This window comes from Nicotiana tomentosiformis, chromosome 3 (assembly GCF_000390325.3).
Source record: "Nicotiana tomentosiformis chromosome 3, ASM39032v3, whole genome shotgun sequence".
Lineage (NCBI taxonomy): Eukaryota > Viridiplantae > Streptophyta > Magnoliopsida > Solanales > Solanaceae > Nicotiana > Nicotiana tomentosiformis.
The window spans coordinates 51038172-51054655 of record NC_090814.1 but is presented as its reverse complement, the minus strand read 5'-3'; the positions used below and the strand labels follow the sequence as shown (position 1 = coordinate 51054655).

Here is a 16484-nt window from a genome sequence, read left to right as displayed (position 1 = left end):
GTGTTACGGAAGTAAAAGAGTGCCACTAAGAAGAGAGTCAAAATATTAGCTCAGAAGCAACTTTACAAGTATAAGGGCGTGGAAGTAAGTAACTACGGATAATTATAGGCGAGGAAGGTCATCAAAAATCCCGTCGAGTATACGATGTAATAAGCTTGTAACTTTACAAAATACAGAAGGTCTCGCTAAATGCTACAACGAAAGACTAGCTGAGGAAATAAGGAAGAAGGCTTCAATCTAAGCACAGTGACCAAAAGAGGAAATGGTCTTGTAACAACAGTCTCATAAAAACATTGTATGCACTCCATAAGGAAGTGGCACCTAGAGTTGCTAATGAGCGGGAAATGAAACCAAAAGTAATGTTCGAGACCATATGAATTGCACAAAATTCTGACATGCATGGGAACTAAGATACGCTAAGTATGCACACAACAAGGGGCAGAAAGACCAGGAAGAGTAATTGCTTACATTTAAAGAAAGCTGAGAAGGAACGAAAGGAATTATTCGATCAGTGATCCAGAGTGAGTTACGTCATGAATGCACTTTATATTTTGGAGTATTATCCATGCAATATATATGTTGACAATCATACAATTGTATAAGACTCTGGTATAAGTTAAAAGAAAGAATTCAGTCCAGGTCATAGACAAGGGATTGAATTGTTAGTTGATGGTATCACGGATATTCCATAGCGGCTATGAATGACTAAAGTAATAACTAATACCAGGATCTGTATATCAGAAGAAAGCTTAAGCCTACACGAAGGCTATTCAGAAGGAAGAGGAAACTAAAGAGTTACATCAACGAATCAAATCAGGATTCTGATTATTGGACCCAGAGAATTTTATACATCATGATTGAGAACATTGCAGAATCACTCTTAATATTAGAGGTACAAGAGAGATAGTACATCAACCATATACTATAACGGCTCTACGATAAATCCAGTTAGAAAAGTACCAGCCTAATAAGAAGTCAGTATGAAGTTCCCACTGGATTGTGTATGCACCAGAGGTGCAAATGTTATAATAGAGCTTCAAGTCGTGGATGTGAATTATACCTATGTGGAAGGGAGGTCATAAAAGAGATAGAAGATGTGAGGCAAGATTTTAAGGTAAGTAAGGTAAAAGATAACAACGTACGAGATACTCAAATGCAGAAGGTTATGAATAGTCCATACTTCATATACAAGGCCAGAAACATTGAGACCCAATATCCATGAATGATAACGGCATCGTCAGTGGTATATTTCCTGACCTATGGTTTCTATGTATCGAGAGGTCTAGTTAAAAAGAGTAAAGAAGAGTTAGAGATGATGTGATGTCTCGTTTGACGTTCCAGAATAACACGAGGAAATCTATGGTGAAAGCAAGTTTAAGGAAGGTTGTGAGTAGTATAAATATATATGTATAGGTCACAAGATAAAGTATGGTAAAGCGACAAGGTTTTAGGAAGGTAGGAGTAAGGATAATAAAGGGCGAGTGAGAAGGTTACAAGAATGGATAAGTCCTTAGGATTAAGCCCATGAAAACAAGGGAGCTAATGGTCTCTCTAAGTTATATAAAGCTCAGTATAGCCTAAGTGAACTCAAAAGAGTCTAAGGCTAGTAGCATTTAGAAGAGATGGAATGTTGCCCTGATAGTAGAATGAGAGTGTAATTGTGATAAATGAAGTATGACGCTTGGGCCTTCGATTGAGTAATGATTTAATGAATTGTATAGGATTAAAGTACTCACATGAGGAAAATCACATTAGGATGCTATGAAATATGGTTATCAAAGTATAGTATCGCCCCCAGGTGGATCAGGAAGATCACTTCAAATGTTCCACGATGCAGCGTAAGCCCTACTGGCAATATTATACGTAAGAAGTTTCAAGTTATCAATGGAAGATTGTAGATCAACATTGAGGTAAATCAACAATGGATGGGTAAAAGCTGCAAAGTACGAGATGAGATTAGGCCATCAATCTTAAGATGAAACTCAAAACGACCGGTCAGGACGTTATATATTTAAAAAAATAAGTTATGTTTACATATATAAAAAGTACTAAGCTATTGAATGTATAGAACGGTAATGCATCGTTCTAATTTCTTCTTACGTAATTGTAGTGTAAGAGTAAAGTGTACCAGCCAAATGGACCATGGCATGTTATAGCGTCAGGAGCCTGGAAGAATCATTTAATGGGAGGCACCTTATGTATTAGTAATTAGGTGACTCAACTATTACCTGTGTCAATGTCTTTCTCAGTCTAAGCTACGTTTCAAAATGAAAACCATTTTGCATTTCTACGGTGTCTTTCATATTTTCCATATGAAAATTTTCTATGACCTTGGTTTTTGGTGTCGGCTTTGAATCCTTATATATAAATAATAAATATTTGCAATTACTCCATCGCAAGAGAAAATATTCAACTCTTTCAATCCTCAAAGGTTTTCAACACTTGATGTAATTCAGCATCTCCTTCCCGAGTCATCCTTTTATTTTCTAGCGATTTCATATATATAATTTAAAGCTAACACGATAATCAAATTCTCTCTAGGTTGATGATAATCCTTCTCCGTCAGTTTCAAGTATGTCCTTAAGACTCTTTAAATTGGTAGTTGTGTGTGAGCAAGCTGTTGGAACCCAGTGCTCTTTTAAGTATATCTGTCACGACCCAAAATCTAACTAGTCGTGATGGTACCTAATGCAACCCGCTAGATAAGTCAATTAACAATAAATAATAATATAATGATAATGAAAAGACTTAAGAATGAAATAACTGAATTTTACACAACTCCCCAAGGACTGGTAGTACAAATCATGAGCTTCTAAGTATTAGAGTTTACAAAGCTGGTATGAAATAAATACATCATCTATTCGAAATATACATGAACATATTTATAAATCTAAAGCTACCAAGAACAAGATGCAGTTGTAACCGGAACGCAGGTCCATCTTCAAGGCCAGCTCCTTCCACATGCAACAACATCAGCTCCAACATCTGCACGCAAGATGTATAAGTGTAATATGAGTACAACTGACCCCATGTATTGAATAAGTAACAAACCTAACCTTAGTTCGAAAGTAGTGACGAGCTTGGAAAATGGTCAGAGTCCAACGCCAATAGCCAAGAACAACTCGTAACAATATAATAAAAATAGGACAAGTAATAACTCAAAGATATGATGCTCAGCTTGTTCGCAGTTACAGAAAATAGGCATGTTGAGGTCATGAGCAGTTTCATATGGTATATTATTACTTATGTGTGTCGTTAGTTTTGGTTATCAAGTGGTTTAGGATTGATTTGGAAGAATGATTCTCAACTAGGAAGCTTTAAGTTGGAAGAGTTGATCAAGTTTGACTTTTGTGTATTTGACCTCGTATCAGAGTTTTTACGGTTCTGCTAGATCCGAATGGTGATTTTGGACTTAGGAGTATGCCTTGATTTGCAGTTGGATGTTTCAAGAAGGTTTTGGGTCTAATTGGCGAAAGTTGGCAATTTGAAGGTTTGAAAAGTTCATAGGTTTGACTGTAAGTTGACTTCGATATTATCAGATTTAGATTGTTGTTCCGGGAGTTGAAGTATGTTTGTTATGTCATTTGAAACTTGTGTGTAAAATTTGAGGTGATTCCGAGTTGTTTAGACGTGTTCGGCGTAAGTTTGGAATTTGGATTTGAAATAGTTCATTAAACTTGAATTGGGGTGCTATTTGTTGTTTTATACTATTTTATGAGATTTGAGGCCTCGAGTATATCTGTATTATATTTTGGTACTTGTTGGTATGTTCGGACGGGGTCCCGAGGGGCTTGGGTGTGTTTCAGATTGATTTCGGATCATTTCTCTCATGTTTGTATTGTTGGTTTTTGCTAGTGTAAGCTTTGAATCGTGTTCTTGGGGACATCATGGCGTTTGCGAATACGGAATTGGACTGGAGGATATTTGTTCTTCACGTTCGGGGGGGGGGGGGACCGCGTTCGCGATATTTGTTTGTTTAGCTAGGAACTTTCCCTATTCGCGTTCACGAAGAGGAGGCACGTTTGCATTGTGGAGCTAGGAGGTGCTGGAGTTGCCTTCGCATTCACGATGTCGAGGCCGCATTCGCGAATGGTTGTCATCATTGTGCATCGCGTTTGCGAGGTAAGTTGTCACGACCCCAAATTACCTCCTTAGAATGTCATGATGGTAACTAGTCTCTAAGACTAGGTAAACCTAATATACTTTGAGAATTAGTAGATATAACAACTTAAATATCAAATTAAACTGTTAAACTATCATAGTAAAGCCCAAACGGTACAACTATCAAATAACTCCCAAAATCTGTGGAAATAAGTCATAAGCTCTACAGAGGATGCACTAATAATCTCTAAATACAACTCTGTTTGAAATGAAGATAAACAATAGTAAAGAAACATAAGACGGTGACTCTGAGGCCTGCGAACGTCGAGCAGGTATACCTTGAAGTCTCCGGGATAACTGATCAATTACTAGCATCCGACACGAGCAAATGTACTTGGATCTGCATAAAAATGTGCAATAACGTAACATGAGTACACTACAACGGTACCAAATAATTATTAAGCCTAACCTCGGTAGAGTAATGACGGGGCCAAGTCAAGACATTTACTAGACAAAAGAAACCTGAACAGAATACTATATAATCTAATGACGGAAAGAAAGGAAATAGATGACAATAAAATAGTACAATGATATAAGACTAATAATTAAAATTAAAGAAATAAAGGACAACAAAGAGTACATATATGATAGGAATAACAAGTGTTCATATACCGTGAAAGTACAAGTAGAAACAAGTGAAGGAAAGACAACAACCATTTAAATCAACAAGGTTTTTCACATAAAATGTGCAACAAGAATCACAACCAAGGTAACACACATCATATTCACACTTCATAAGTCATAATCACAATTTTCCTTATATCACAGTATGATACTTGCATTTATTTTTAAAATATTTTTCTCGAAATAGCTACACGCGTTTTAGCCCTTTATCTCACTGTGTGGCTTCAAGTAATTCCCTTACTAGCAACACGCGTATAAATCCCACCTTATCTCACCGCATACATTTCAATACTGTCACGACCGAAAACTCAACATACCATGATGGCGCCATCACAGTACTAGGCAAGCGGACAACCATAAATAACTACACATTTTTAATTGAAAACAAAATGAAACAAGTTTAACAGTAATACTATCATAGTTAGTCGATAAGTAATACTACGACTTAAATACAACATTCCCAAATTTGGGTGTCACTGAGTACATGAGCATCTAAATGACAATACAATCTAACTGCTAAAATAACAGTCTAGAAAGATAGAACAATGCTAATAAACTGAAAGGAAGGAGAGTTAAGGTCTGCGGACGCCAAGACAACTACCTCAATAGTCTCCGAACAGATGAAGCTCCAAATCTAGCAACCACCGTGCCCGGAAGTACCTCGATCTGCATACGAAGTACAGAGTATAGTATGAGTACAACCGATCCAATGTACTCAATAAGTAGCAGGACTAACCTTAGGCTTAAAGTAGTGAGGAGCTCAGACAGGTGCAGTCCAAATCCAGATTATAACAGTACATTTATGACAGGAAAAATGACAATAATATCTTAGAGAAAACTCACAATCAGTTCGTGCACAGTACATAAATGTAGACATGCTTTCAAATTTAGCAGTTTAAGCTCAACACAGATAAAATATGCCAAGTAAGGCTGATATGAGGAATGTTACATCTCTATATCTACATGTCAAATGTGTATGTGAGATGTAATGCATAACAATGATAACCTCATGTACTCACACTCTCAAAGTACTCAACCTGACTATCTCATTTCTCACTCATCACACTTAGTCGCTCAGCCCTGTACAGTACCTGCGTTCACTGCTGGAATGTCAGACTCCGGAGGGGCCTGCCCAAAAGATAATAAAATATGTTGCAGCGTGCAACCCGATCCCATCATGAATCAATAATACCTGATACGACGTGCATCTCGAACCCATCATAAATCAATAAAACTTATTGCGGCATGCAGCCCAATCCCATTAGTATCACTCACAATCAGGCCCTCAGCCTCACTCATTCATGAATCTCTCTAGTCTCTCGGGCTCACAATACTCATGAAAATCAGCTCAAACCAATGATACATGATGTAACAGTAAATGATAACAGCGACTGAAATATGACATGCAGATGATGAACCCGACAACAAAATGACCTCTGTATCACTCACAATCAGGCCCTCGACCTCACTCATTCATGAATATCTCTAGTCTCTCGGGCTCACAATACTCATGAAAATCAGCCTAAACCAATGATACATGATGTAACAATAAATGATAATAGCGACTGAAATATGACATGGAGATGATGAACCCGACAACAAATAGTACCAGTATATAGTCTAAACATGACTTCTAACATGATTCACAACTCAATTTCTCTAACACATGAAGAATACATAAATACTAACAAGATTAGATAACTACACAACTTCACAGAATCAACCCAGTCACAATTACTACGTTGCACGCCCACACGCCCGTCACCAAGCATGTGGGTCACCTCAACACCAACCACATAACACGTAATTCGGGGATTCATACCCTCACTATGAAGTTTAGCAGTGTTACTTACCTCAAATCGCGCAAATCTCTACTCCAACAAGCCCTTGCCTAGCGAATTGGCCTCCGAACGACTCGAATCTAGCAACAAACCTCTTAGTACAATCAACACAAGCTATCAGAATCAATTCCATATGATAAAACTAGGTTCTTTAACAAAAGTCAAAAGGTTAACCCCGGGCCCACTTCTCGTTATCCAACAAAATTTACAAAATCCGAACACCCATTAAATAACGGGTCCAACCATACCCAAATTACCTAATTCTCACATCTAATCGTCACTCATATCCCCAAATCTTACTCTCAAATCCCTAGTCCAAAATTCCCCATGTTCTACCTTAAAAACACATAATCTAGGAGGAAAATTCAATGGGTATTCAATATTAATAGATAAAAATGACCAAAAGTTGCTTACCCTTTGAAATCTAGTGGAACCTCTCTCAAAAATCGCCTCTCACCGAGCTTTCAAAGTCCAAAAAATGAGAAAATAGCTCAAACCCTCGACCTTATGAATCTGCCAGGCATCTCGTACCTACGGTTCACTTAACTGCTTCTGCGGCTCAACAGGTGCGGCCAATACATCGATTTTGCGGTTTCCATGAAGGCCCCTGCCTTCGCTTCTGCGGACCAGGCTCCACTTTTGTGGAGTCGCACCTGCGACCTGGGCTCCGCTTCTACGAAAACTCCTACCCCTTAGCCCAACAAAAAACTGCACATGCGATGCCACACATGCTTCTGTGACCGCGCACCTGTGACTAAATCCTTCGCAGGTGCAATCACACCAGACCTGAAACTCTTCCGCAATCTTCTAAGTCCAAATTCCAACCCATTAACCATCTGAAATCCACCCGAGGCCCCCCGAACCACAACAAAACATACCAACAAGTCCTAAAACATCATACGAACTTAGTCGAGGCCTCAAATCGCATCAAACAACATCAAAAACACGAATCGCACCCCAATTCAAGCCTAATAAAATTAATGAATTTCCAACTTCCAAAACTAATGCAAAAAATATACCAAACCAATTCTGGTTGACCTCAAAATATTACACACAAGTCATAAGTGACACAACAGAACTTTTACAACTTTTGGAACAAAAAATCGAGCCCAGTAACCACAAAGTCAACTCTCGGCCAAACTTCAACTTTTCTAACTTTCGACAATTCAAGCCGAAATCATCTACGGACCTCCAAATCAACATCCAGACACACTCCAAAGTCCAAAATCATTATAAAGAGCTATCAGAACCATCAAAACTCCATTTTGGTGTCATTTACACACAAGTCAACATCCGGTCAACTCTTGTAACTTAGGCCTCCAACCTTGGGACTAAGTGTCCCAACACATTCCGACAAATCCTCGGAACTAAATCAACCACCCCCTCAAGTCACATTACAACAAATGGGCATAGAATAAGCAGTAAATAGGGGAACGGGGCTATAATACTTATAACGACCGGTCGGGTCCTTACATTCTCCCCCTCTTAAACAAACGTTCATCCACGAACGGGTCTAGGCGTGAATATCTGCTCTGTATCTCCTGCTCAGCCTCGCAAGTAGCCTTCTCGACTGGCTGACCTCTTCATTTTCAATGAAGCTATATTCTTTGTCCTCAACTTTCAAACCTACCGATCAAAAATAGCCATCGGCTCCACATCTTAAGTCAAATCCCCATCTAACCAAACTGTGCTGAAGTCCAAAACATGAGGGCTCAACTTGCCCTTTAATCCTCTCAAGCACCTCAAAAGGGCCAATATACCGAGGGCTCAACTTGCCCTTCTTCCCGAACCTCAAAGCACCCCTCATAGGCAAAACTCTAAGAAATTCCTTCTCCCTCACCATGTAGGCAACATCACGAACCTTCCGATCAGCGTAACTCTTTTGTCTAGATTGTGTCATGTGAAGCCGATCATTAATCATCTTAACATTTTCCAAAGCATCCTGAACCAGGTTAGTACCCAATAGCCTAGCCTCACCCAGCTCAAACCAACCAATCAAAGACCGAAATCGCCTCCCATACAAGGCCTCAAATGGAGCCATCTGAATACTTGATTGGTAGCTGTTGTTATAGGAAAACTCTAAAAGTTGTAGAAACTGATCCCAAGAACCCCCAAAATACATGACACAAGCGCGTATCATGTCCTCTAATATCTGAATAGTGCGCTCGGACTATCCATCCGTCTGAGGGTGGAATGTTGTACTTAACTCAACTCATATGCCTAACTCGTGTTGCACTGCTTTCCAAAACTATGATGTGAACTGTGTGCCCCGATCTGAGATAATGGACACCGGCACACCGTGAAGGCGAACAATCTCATGGATATAGATCTCAACCAACCTCTCCGAAGAATAGGTAGTCCCAACTGGAATGAAATACGCGGACTTAGCCAACCTGTCCATAATCACCCAAATTGCATCAAACTTCTTCAAGGTACATGGGAGCCCAACTACGAAGTCCATGGTGATACGCTCCCATTTCCACTCAGGACTCTTAAGCCTCGGAAGCAAACCACCCAACCTATGATGTTCGTACTTCACCTGATAACAATTTAAGTACGGAGCTACAAACTTCACTATTTCTTTCTTCATCCTCCTCCACCAATAGTGTTTCCTCAAGTCGTGATACGTCTTCGTGGCACCCAGATGAATGAAATACCGTAAAATATGGGCCTCCTTAAGAATCAACGCACGTAGCCCATTCAAATTGGGCTGCGTCCGCAATACCACATCATCCCAAATCGAAACAACATTGGCATCACCGTAATGAACCGTGTCCTTAAGGACAAGCAAATGAGGGTCGTCATATTGATGCTCTCTGATACTATCATATAAAGAAAACCAAGAAACCACGCAAGCTAAAACCCGACTAGGCTCCAAAACATCTAAACTCATGAACTGATTGGCCAAGGCCTGAATATCTGATGCAAGAGATTTCTCGCCAACAGGAATAATTGCAAGGCTGCCCATACTCACCGCCTTCTTACTCAAGGCATCGGCAACCACATTGGCCTTCCCGGGATGATACAAAATGGTAATATCATAGTCTTATAGCAGCTCCAACCATCTCTACTGCCTCAAATTTAGAACCTTTTTCTTGAACAAGTGTTGAAGACTCCGATGGTCTGTAAATACCTCACAAGACACGCCATAGAGATAATGCCTCCAAATCTTCAATGCATGGACGATGGATGCTAACTCTAAATCATGAACAAGGTAGTTCTTCTCATGAGGCTTCAACTGGCGTGAAACATATGTAATCACTCTACCCTCATGCATCAAGACACACCTAATACCAATTCAAGAACCCGATGCTGAAGGCAAAACTAGAATTAGAGTTGTGGTCAAGGCAGTCTTGAGCTTCTGAATGCTCTCCTCACACTCATTCGACCACCTAAATGGGGCACCCTTCTGGGTCAACCTAGTCAAAAGCACTGCAATGGATGAGAAACCTTCCACAAAGCGACGATACAATCTGGCCAAGCCAAGAAAATTCCAAATATCAATAGCTGGAGACGGTTTGGGCCAACTCTGAACTGCCTCAATCTTTTTCGGATCCACCTTAATCCCCTCACTGGACACCACGTGCCCCAAAAACACCACCGAACTGAGCCAAAACTCACACTTGGAGAACATGGCATAAAGCTTCTCCTCCCCCAACCTCTTTAGTAGAATCCTTAGATAATGTGTATGCTCTTCCTGGCTACATGAGTACACCAGGATATCGTCAATAAATACTATGAAAAATAAATCAAGATATGTGTCACGCCCCAAACCTGGGGGGGAGTGGCTGCCACCTGGTGCCTTACTGGCACGAGTGAACCACTTTGTAACTCATGATCATTCGACCAAAACTAGAACATACATAGGTCGAGTTAGCTAAACTCATTCTTTTTTTGTAACTATCATGGGCCAACATGGCCATAACTCATAATGTATAACTGTAAGTGAGCAAACGTTGTATCAGCGATCCATCATACTTAAAACATGAATACACACGGGCCTTCAAGGCCTCTGACATAATGTACATAATGAACCTATGTCTACAAATCCACTAAGAGTATTCGACATTTAATAGGACAGGGCACCGGCCTACCCATAAGTCTGTAGCAAAACTCTTACAGGATGACTTATAGACTCGGCTGTACTCCGAATGAAGTAGAGTCTTACTGATCCTTCGCTGAATTCTAGCCTCATCGACTAAGAGGGCTCGTCAAACTGATTACCTACACCTGCAGGCATGAATGCAACATCCACAATAAAAAGTAAGTCAGTACGAATAATGTACTGAGTATGTAAGGCAGAACTGAAACATAACAATAAGTCAACTTTAATGAGAGAGATATAAGAATTAACCTAAACCTATGAAGTGCCATCATATATGCATACTAATTATACTTATATATATAATGCCTCTATTTGGGACTATATTCCATAGTGTAAATGTATGATGCATGACCAGATGTAGCACGATGGTAAATGAAGATGCATGACTGTCCAACCGACCATAGCTCGATGGTAAATAAAGATGCATGACTGCCCAACCGGCCATAGCTAGGTGGTAAATGAAGATGCATGACTGCCCAATCGGCCGTAGCTCGGTGGATTGAAGATGCATGACTGACCAACCGGCCGTAGCTCAGTGGTAAATGAATATGCATATAACACTACATTATGAACATTAACATCTTTTTCTTACGCCTCAATAGAGACTTAGGAACATACTTAGACATGCTTTGAATATCATTTTACAGGAATGAATAACGCAGACATCCTTAACTTGTAAGAGTAGAACCATTTATGGAATAACATACCTGGCCTTAGCCCACTAGCTCAAGAGCTCAACTTGTATCCGCTTCACGATCTATACGATAAGAAGAATAATACTATTGTCAACCATACGAACGATTCTCTTAATCGCATAACGGAAGATAACCTATAGTACAATGAAATGAACAGTATTTTCCCATGGTATTATCATTCCCTCAATCCTACCATAGGCAATGTACTACAACAACACAACTTGCAACTCTTATAAGCAGTTTTACAACCCAAATAATGGTACAATGAGCGGAAAGCTCGGGTACGATTATCAACCATACTTCTCCAATCTTTTCTTTCCTTCAAAACACATATCAATGACTGCACCAACTATATAGTAAATTTACTCCAAAAGTTTCCAGCCACAACACAACTTAGAAAATTACCAAATAGTCGATACAACAATAACAACAACAACGTTAAAATACGATTTCCCGCTATTAACTCCATAATTCTCATCCCACAATTTAGCTATGACCTAGACGAATTTAAATATACCAAGGAGAAGAAAATTCTTACCTTATTTTCCAATAAATACTCTTATTCCACTATACTTCACATCGAAGAAAGCCCGGATTAACCAACGTGCAAAAATGGAACAACGAGATCAAGGCGGTGTGCAAAACCCGTATATTGTCTTTGAGAAAGATTACTATCTATTTTATGTTGTATTGGTGCTATGCATAATTTCCAAAGATAAAAGGTTGCTTAAAATATTTCTACATCTCGTGAAAATGAAGGAACCAAAGTTCTTGCTGGCTAGTTTTATTTATGAAGCACCACATTTAACTAAAGTGATAAGGGGTCATATTTGCTGCAATTTCTCCTAATAAGAAGACCAAAGAAAGTGTTTTATCCATCATGGTATGTGGGGTACACTCACCTCTTCATTATATTACTATATCACTAACTTATTCCAAGTGTCTACTCATAGATCCTATAAAGGACATTAGTCATATATTACATCATTTTCATTGCTCCATGTGGGCATGCCAATTTTATACTTATCCTTTTGTTTAGTACTTACTTTATCCCACCTATAACTAAATAATTAGCAAATTATCCACAAAATTAATTCTAGCACTCAATTTACTTAAATAATAATATACTTCGTATACCTTACTATCATGGTCATGTGGTATAACACCAATCTATAAATATGGGGTATTATTTCTTGGACCGTATTTCATCCCAAACTATCAAACTTCGACGAAACTCATTTTCTTTGATTTGTTTATACTCTGACCTTCACGACACTTACTTATCACTTGTTCTAAATAGTATAAATACTTATAACCTAAAAGATAATCTTGTCCTTGAACTTATATCAATTATCTTATGACAAATCCAACGTACAAAAGTACGGGATGTAAATGTATGACTGGACCAAATTGTTCATCAGATGCATGAATGTTGTTGGCACATTGGTCAGACCAAAAGACATCACAACGAACTCATAGTGACCATAACGGGTCTTGAATGCCGTCTTCAGAATATCCGAGTCCTAAATCTTCAACTGGTGATACCCATACCTCAAATCAATCTTAGAGAACACTGTAGCTCCCTAAAACTGGTCAAATAAGACATCAATACGCGGCAAAAGATACTTGTTCTTAATTGTAACTTTGTTCAACTGTCTATACTCAATGCGTATCCACATAGTACGATTTTTCTTTTTCACAAACAGAATAGGTGCACCCCAAGGTGACATGCTAGGCCTAATGAAACCCTTATTAAGAAGCTCCTGAAGCTACCTTTCAATTCCTTCAACTCTACTGGTGCCATACGGTATGGAGGAATAGAAATAGTCTGAGTGCCCGGCATCAAGTCAATACAAAAATCAATATCCCTCTCAGGTGGCATGCCCAACAGGTTTGCAGGAAACACATCCAAAAAGTCTCGCTCTTCCAAAACAGAATCAATAGTAGCTGTATCAGCACCAACATCCCTTACAAAATACAAATATGACAATCACCCCCTCCCAACCATCCGTTGGGCCTTTAGATATGAAATTACCCTGCTGGGGACATAGCCTAGAGAACCTCTCCATTCGATCCTAGGTAACCCCGGCATCTCCAACATCATGGTCTTAGCATGACAATCCATAATAGCATGGCATGGGGACAACCAATCCATACCCAGAATCACGTCATAATCAATCATACTAAGAAATAAGAGATCAACTCTCATCTCCAGTCCCCCAATGGTCACAATACACAACCGATACACGCGGTCCATAACAATAGAATCGTCCAGCGACGTAGATACATGAACATACAAAACTAGGGACTCACGGGGCATATCCAAATAATGAGCAAAATATGATGATATATACGAGTAAGTGGAACTAGGGTCAAATAATATAGAAGCATCCCTATGGAATACTAAGACAATACATGTGATCACTACGTCTGAAGCAACAACCTCTAGCCGGGCAGGGAAAGCATAGAATTGAGCTTGACCGCCACTTGATCGGCCTCCCCCTCTAGGGAAACCTCTAGTTGCTTAAGCCCCACCCCAAGCTGGCTGAGTGGGTAGTGAAGTAACTGGTGCAGAATTTGCGACTGACTCCTCTACAGAACTGGACATCCCAAAAGACGGGGACAATACCTCTTCATATGACCAAACTCTCAACACTCAAATCAACCTCGCTTTGACAATGGCAGCAGGTACTGAAGCGAACCCTGAGAACCAGAATAACAACTAGGGGACCTAGCACAGATGAACCCTGAAACGATGGAGCACGAGATGAAAACTAAGCTTGTAGGGCACTGAGAGACGACTGACCCAAACGAGCACTATATGAACCATGGCTAGCTGATGCACCACGATGAACCAGACGAGCCATCCGAGTGGGCCTATAAGGACGACCCATGCAATGGTGGGATTGCCCTCTGGGAGAAACACCGTTGAAACCACCGGTACCACGAGGCCTCTTGGACTCCCTCGCCTCACGCTCTTGACTTCAGACCTGCTCTAGTTGCCTCACAATATCAACCACCTTGTCGAACCTAGCACCTTATGTAAATTTTCTTCAGACCATTCAGGAAGTTGTAAGAATAACATATGCCCGAGAGTTTTGGCTATTATCAATTAAGGTAATACAATATATTTTTGAAGAATTAATTGAGTTATTAACATGTAATCTCTTATTATTTGCCCAAAAGGAATCGTATCACAGGCTTCTGCTATCTCTATCCGTGCTTTTTCCTTTCTTTTGTTCTCCACATTTTTGTCATTTTCCTTTTTCTCTTCTCTTTTTGTTTGTTCTTCTCTAGACTCTACAATCTTAAATTCTCCTTTTACGTGACCAATTTCAAAAAATTGGTTTAATCAGTCCAGAGATATCAAAAGAAAAAAGAAGGGGGTGGGGGTGAGGGGGGGGTTATTCTGTCAAGAAAAAGGGGGGAATGCACATTTGCTTGAAAGAGTTTCCAAATAACTGTTTTGCATCTTTTAGCCCACATAGAGCAACTCGAGTCATAACAAAGTGCAGTCTATAGTTGAGGCCATCAATGAACCTCCTAATCTTCTCCATCTCTGTGTGAACCAACTAGATCGCGTGGCGAGCCAAGTTTGAAAATCTGATCTCCTACTAGGTCACGGACATACCCTCCTAGAGTAGCAGCTCAAACTGCCTACGCAACTCCTCCATGCGGGTATGTGGAATAAACTTCTCCAAGAAGAGAACAGAGAACTCGTGCTATATTAGTGGTGCGGCACCGGTTGTCCTGCTCAACTCATAGGCCTCCCACTATCTGAAGACTTCCCCCGACAGTTGAAAAGTAGTAAATGAGACTCCACTAGTCTCCAGAATACCCGTTGTGCGAAGAATCTGCTGGCACATGTCCAAGAAGTCCTGACTGACTCAGCCTTACTAAATGATGGAGGCTTGAGCCTCCCAAACCTCTATAGCCTCTTCTGCTCCTCGTCACTCATAGGGAGACCCATCTGGTCCAGATCAACGGCAACCTACTAGGCTGGTAGTACGCTCGGTGTCTGAAGTACCTGAACCACCTGCTCTGGAGTATGGGCAGCGGGAGTCTGTGCACCTCCCCAGGCCTGAGAAGTATCTGGTACGGCCGAAACTGAAATCACCTGAGCAATGCTAGTACATACAGTCAGTATTTGAGCCAAAGTCTCCTGAAGGCTTGGAATCACAATAGGCACAGCTGGTGCCTGAGCTAGTCCCACCGGCTCAACCACATCTGGAATCTGCTCCTGAACTCAACTAGTGGATCTATAGGTGCTGCTCTGGCTTCAGTACGAGCCCGACCTCTACGACGACCTCGGTCTCTCGTGGCCCTAGCTGGTGGTACTGGTGGCCGTCCGCCCGATCCGGTAGCATGTGTCCTCACCATCTGTGAGAGAATAGAATAGTTGAAGTTTATTTTTCGGAATCAACAAATCCATACGACACGAATATAAGAAAGTGAAGTTTTTCCTAAGGATTTGGTAGCCTCTCGAAGATAAGTAGAGACGTCTCTGTACCGATCCCCAAGACTCTACTAAACCTGCTCATGACTCGTGAGACGTATGTAACATAGACTCTACTAAACACGCGTATAAATCCCACCTTATCTCACTGCATGAGTTTTAGTACTTTCACAACTCAAAACTCAACATGTCATGATGGCGCCTATCAGAGTACTAAGAAAGCCGACAACCACAAATAATTACGCATTTTTAAATTGAAAACAAAATGAAACTGGTTTAACAGTAATACTCTCATAATTAGTCAATAAGTAATAGTGGGACTCAAATAAAACATTCCCAAAACATCGGGTGTCACTGAGTACATGAGCATCTAAATAAAAATATAGTCTAACTCCTAAAATCACTATCTAAAAAGATAGAACAATGCTAACAAACTGAAAAGAATGAGAGTCGAGGTCTGCGAATACCAAGGCAGCCACCTCAATACTCTCCGAACAGATGAAGCTCCAAATCTAGCAATCGCCTTGCCCGAAAGTACCTGGATCTGCACACGAAGTGCAAAGTGTAGTATAAGTACAACCAACCCAATGTACTCAATAAGT

General features: G+C 40.2%; 1 protein-coding gene across 1 annotated transcript; it reads right to left on the bottom strand.

The window, feature by feature from the left end:
* Positions 1–1817: 1817 nt before the first annotated feature.
* Positions 1818–8667, bottom strand: LOC138907796 (uncharacterized). The gene is made up of 3 exons (XM_070198409.1): positions 8368–8667; positions 2901–2985; positions 1818–1936 (listed from the first exon to the last, which is right to left on the bottom strand). The coding sequence occupies exons 1-3, from the start codon at positions 8665–8667 to the stop codon at positions 1818–1820; spliced, it is 504 nt and encodes a 167-aa protein (XP_070054510.1).
* Between the last annotated feature and the right edge of the window lie 7817 nt (positions 8668–16484).

Coding starts and splice junctions, on each gene's coding strand:
- LOC138907796 (XM_070198409.1), bottom strand. CDS start 8,667: ATGGCTCCATTTGAGGCCTTGTATGGGAGGCGATTTCGGTCTTTGATT. Junction 2,986..8,367: donor GGTATATTGGCCCTTTTGAG/GTGCTTGAGAGG, acceptor TCTTGCGTGCAG/ATGTTGGAGCTGATGTTGTT. Junction 1,937..2,900: donor ACAACTGCATCTTGTTCTTG/GTAGCTTTAGAT, acceptor CGTACTTTGCAG/CTTTTACCCATCCATTGTTG.